This window comes from Penaeus vannamei, chromosome 28 (genome assembly GCF_042767895.1).
Source record: "Penaeus vannamei isolate JL-2024 chromosome 28, ASM4276789v1, whole genome shotgun sequence".
Classification (NCBI taxonomy): domain Eukaryota; kingdom Metazoa; phylum Arthropoda; class Malacostraca; order Decapoda; family Penaeidae; genus Penaeus; species Penaeus vannamei.
The window spans coordinates 4103965-4109241 of record NC_091576.1 but is presented as its reverse complement, the minus strand read 5'-3'; the positions used below and the strand labels follow the sequence as shown (position 1 = coordinate 4109241).

At 36.7% G+C, this 5277-nt stretch overlaps 3 protein-coding genes across 3 annotated transcripts in view; all 3 read right to left on the bottom strand.

Moving 5' to 3' along the window:
- The window catches only part of LOC113806773 (uncharacterized), a 3310-nt gene extending 2539 nt beyond the window's left edge, over positions 1-771 (bottom strand). The window contains exon 1 of the mRNA XM_070141364.1: positions 767-771. Within this exon, the coding sequence (XP_069997465.1) occupies positions 767-771 (5 nt within the window). The remainder of the gene's footprint in view (positions 1-766) is intronic.
- A 133-nt stretch (positions 772-904) lies between these two features.
- LOC138866989 (uncharacterized) lies at positions 905-1729 on the bottom strand. Its single transcript, XM_070141384.1, has 4 exons — positions 1708-1729; positions 1334-1493; positions 1092-1172; positions 905-992 (listed from the first exon to the last, which is right to left on the bottom strand). The coding sequence occupies exons 1-4, from the start codon at positions 1708-1710 to the stop codon at positions 979-981; spliced, it is 258 nt and encodes an 85-aa protein (XP_069997485.1). The 5' UTR covers positions 1711-1729; the 3' UTR covers positions 905-978.
- A 2465-nt stretch (positions 1730-4194) lies between these two features.
- Positions 4195-5047, bottom strand: LOC113806779 (uncharacterized). Its single transcript, XM_070141383.1, has 4 exons — positions 4998-5047; positions 4623-4782; positions 4381-4461; positions 4195-4285 (listed from the first exon to the last, which is right to left on the bottom strand). The coding sequence occupies exons 1-4, from the start codon at positions 4998-5000 to the stop codon at positions 4272-4274; spliced, it is 258 nt and encodes an 85-aa protein (XP_069997484.1). The 5' UTR covers positions 5001-5047; the 3' UTR covers positions 4195-4271.
- Between the last annotated feature and the right edge of the window lie 230 nt (positions 5048-5277).

The following is a 5277-nucleotide window of genomic DNA, read 5'->3' as shown; positions in this document are numbered from 1 at the left end:
ATATATATATATATATATATATATATATATATATATATATATATATATGTATGTATGTGTGTGTGTGTGTGTGTGTGTGTGTGTGTGTATGCTTGATACTTATAAATGAATATATATACATATACATATACATACATACATACATACATACATACATATATATATATATATATATATATATATATATATATATATATATATATATATATATATATATATATATATATATCCACACACATACACATGCATGCATATATGCAAATAAACGAATGCACAGACACTGAAATGAACAAAAAATGTATCTAAAATAACACCAGCTAATTACTTTTGGACTGCACTGGTTGTCATTCTATGCTTGAATTTTCCTGCAAGTGGCCGTCTTGCATTCACGTGCATTAGTGGCGGGGGATCGAATCCCGATCGGAGAGGTTATAATGTTCATGATAAAAATGCGGTATTGCATTATTCCATCTTTCATAGAATGCACCTCAGGTTATCTGATTTGTGATTTGTCCTGCTCTGTCCATAAATACCGAGTGCCCACGGGGAGTGAGTGTGAAACTTCGCTATCCTTACTCATGTATGAGTAGGTAGGTAATGTCTATGGATTCTAGTAAGCGCCTAGTTGCTCCCTCTTTTTAGTGGGTCGTTGTACGAGTAGTAGAGTGGCCGTCTTGCATTCACGTATATTGACGGCGAGGGATCGAATCCCGATCGGAGAGGTTATAATGTTCATATTTCTGCTTGTTTCCCGAAAAGTAACTACGGCATATTTCATGCCGTAGTTAATTTGTTTCTCTTCGAGAAAAAATATGATGCATCTTTGAGAGAGAGAGAGAGAGGAAATGCGGCACATCTTACTCCTTTATCTTGTTTCTTCATAAGATGAAAAGTAAACATATATTTTTAATGAAAACTTTATTATCGAAATACAAAATGCCATTTTCTGTGGTCAAGGCTGTGGTGAGAAGTCGTGGTCTACCGTCCATATCCTGAAAATGACAAGAGACTCGTTAGTTAGTTGAAAAATACAATTACAACAGGGATTACTATCAGCTTAAAACAAGACAATAGAGAGTACGGTTTTTTACCTCCAAATCCACGTCCTCCTCCGAACCCTCCGTGTCCGCCTCCGAATCCTCCGAAACCTCCACCGAAGCCTCTGTGTCCACCTGTGGAAATGCCGGAGTTCGTTAGAATGCTTTGGCTTCCGATGCTCTTCATAGATTCCTGTTGCAGGGAAGCTTCTCTTGTGACCACTTGATAGAATCCATTTTGGCCGAGCACAACCTACTCAGCTGTTATTTTCCGTTGAAACGATAAGAAACATTACCTCCAAATCCACCTCTGAATCCTCCGCCGCTGAATCCACCGAATTTTCCTCCGCCAAATCCACCACCAAAGCCTCCACCAAATCCACCTCCGCCGAAGTGACCGGCGGCGGCGAAGGCGACCACGAGGGCCACGACCATGACGGCGAAGAGTGCGCGGACCTGAGTGGAAACCATGATATATATCTTGATTAAACGGCAAGTCTTGTCAATTCAAGAATGTTGAATTTTACTATAAGTATTTTTTGGCCATATGGCAAAATCCAAAATACTATTATTTTCCACACACGAAGAATAAAGAGAAAAAGTTGAAAAGAGATGAAGATATATCGATGATAGAGAGAGGTGGTAAAAACTACAGCTCTCGTTGACAAACCATGTTGAGTGTTGAGGCGTCGAGGGGCGACTGCCTCTCGCCGGAGGAGCGGAGGCTTTATACTCCCTCAGCCCAGGAAAACCGAGAAGGCGGCGACCTTGGGTTCCGCCGAGTCACTCCACGAGTCCCTTATCCTAACGGGGGAAATAATGAAGATTTTTTGGGCGGAAAGATCACGAGTCACACACGTGCGTATATCTGTATCATAAAGGAGGACTTAGATTTATTTATTCTACATATTGCTTTTACCTAATTCCCTGTATATATATTTTTATATATGCTCACATACATACATATATGGATACGAATACATATTTACACACACACACACACACACACACACACACACACACACACACACACACACACACACACACACACACACATATATATATATATATATATATATATATATATATATATATATATATATATATATATATGTATATATATATATATGGATATGTACATTATATGCATATGAATGAATATACATACACTCCCACGCCACACAAAAGCACACACATTTATAAATACATATACATATATATGCATGTGTGATTTTTAGTGATAATAACAATACACAACTATGTCCTTTAACGAAGAAAGCTGGTCTTTGAGAGTAATGATAAAGGCATAATTGTTGACTGACATGTTTTAAGTTCGGCATAAAAAGAAATATTAGTAGTCCTTTCATTTTTGAATGTTCGATTAATTCATATCCATATTGGTAGCTAGCTAACGCTGGGTGCTCTAAATACTCACAATATGGACAATAACTGCAAGGAAAAGATATATAAGGTCTTTACACTGTACGGAGTCATTCAGTCAATCCTAAATATCTTGTGGGTATAGAAGGAACATAGTGATAAGTGAGTCTATTAGTGCGAAAGAAAGCAAACACACACATATGTGTATATATATGTAAACAATAAGAAAATCAAGTCAGTGAGTCGGCCCCATGAGTGAAAATCGTGCTGCTGGGCGCTGGCGACGGGGTCTCGGACGCGTCCAAAGGTTCCGATCGTCTGCTTGGACAGATGGCGAGCACGCCCGTCGCTCTGGATCTCGGCGTCTCTGCCACTTTCGCATGCATGCATATATATGTATATTATATGTATATTTACATGCATATATATACCTATACTCATATTTACACACACACATGTAGACATGTATATCTATATATATGTATATATACACACATATATTTATACACACACACGTAGATGTGTGTATATATATACATATAGACACCTCCCCCCATATATATATATATATATATATATATATATATATATATATATATATATATATATATATATATATACATATATATATACACATAGAGGCAAACACATATGAATATATATATGCATATATACACATGCGTAAATGTGAAAACTTTCGCGCAGTAAAGTATAAATATATTTACAATGTACGCATATGTACATATACACAACATAATGTAAATATCACCAATGCATATGTATATATGTACATATATATGTACACGCACACATATATAACATATATGCACAATCAGGCATCCATGCATACATATATATACATATATATATATATATATATATATACACAGAGTATATATCTTCACAGCCTGTGTGTATATGGAAATGCATATGCATATAAACAAATATATATGTACAAATATGCCTATATGTATGAACACCATAAGATGTGTATGTGAATATATACATACAACAGAAATAGAGATAAATAAATAGGTACGCATACATATATATTATGTGTGTGTGTGTGTGTTTGTGTGCCAGTGAATATATAGAGACATGCCTATATGTATATATATATATATATATATATATATATATATATATATATATATATATATATATATATATATATGTATATATCTGTCTATCTATCTATCTATCTATCTATCTATCTATCTATATATATATATATATATATATATATATATATATATATATATATATATATATATGTGTGTGTGTGTGTGTGTGTGTGTGTGTGTGTGTGTGTGTGTGTGTGTGTATGTGTGTGTGCGTGTGTGTGTGTGTGTGTGTATATGTTTTTTTTTATACTTATAAATGAATATATATACATGTATGACTATACATATGTATTTACCTATATGTTTGTCCACACACACACATACACATGCATGCATATATGCAAATAAACGAATGCACAGACACTGAAAGGAACAAAAAATGTATCTAAAATAACACCAGCTAATTCCTTATGGACTGCACTGGTTGTCATTCTGTGCTTGAATTGTCCTGCCAGGAAATTTCTTTAACTCAACACATAAGGATATTTCTGCTTGTTTCTCGAAAAGTAACTGCGGTATTTTCTAAGTTGCATTTTATTTGATTTCCTTTGGGAATAGACATAATGGATCTTTGAAAGAGAGAGCAAATGCGGCATATCTTAATCCTTTGTCTTCATTTGTGTTTTTTCACAAGATAAAAAGTAAATACATCTATTTTTTTAATGAAAATTTATTATCGAAATACAAAATACCATTTTCTGTGGTCAAGGTTGTGGTGCGAAGTCGTGGTCTACCGTCCATATCCTGAAAATAATAAGAGACTCGTTAGTAAGTTGAAAAAGTTACAACAGGGATTACTATCAGCTTAAAACAAGACAATAGAGAGTACGGTTTTTTACCTCCAAATCCACGTCCTCCTCCGAACCCTCCGTGTCCGCCTCCGAATCCTCCGAAACCTCCACCGAAGCCTCTGTGTCCACCTGTGGAAATGCCGGAGTTCGTTAGAATGCTTTGGCTTCCGATGCTCTTCATAGATTTGTGTTGCAGGGAAGCTTCTCTTGTGACCACTTGACAGAATCCATTTTGGCCGAGCACAACCTTCTCAGCTGTTATTTTCCGGTGAAACGATAAGAAACATTACCTCCAAATCCACCTCTGAATCCTCCGCCGCTGAATCCACCGAATTTTCCTCCGCCAAATCCACCACCAAAGCCTCCACCAAATCCACCTCCGCCGAAGTGACCGGCGGCGGCGAAGGCGACCACGAGGGCCACGACCATGACGGCGAAGAGTGCGCGGACCTGAGTGGAAACCATGATATACATCTTGATTAAACGGCAAGTCTTGTCAATTCAAGAATGTAGAATTTTACTATATATATACTTTTTTGCCATATGACAAAATCCAAAATACTATTATTTTCCACACACGAAGAATAAAGAGAAAAAGTTGAAAAGAGATGTAGATATATCGATGATAGAGAGAGGTGGTAAAAATACAGCTCTCGTTGACGAACCATGTTGAGTGTTGAGGCGTCGAGGGGCAACTGCCTCTCGCCGGAGGAGCGGAGGCTTTATACTCCCTCAGCCCAGGAAAACCGAGAAGGCGGCGACCTTGGGTTCCGCCGAGTCACTCCACGAGTCCCTTATCCTAACGGGGGAAATAATGAAGATTTTTTGGGCGGAAAGATCATGGGTCACACGTGCGTATATCTGTATCATAAAGGCGGACTTAGATTCATTTATTCTACATATTGCTTTTATCAAATTCCCTGTTTATATATTTATATACATGTA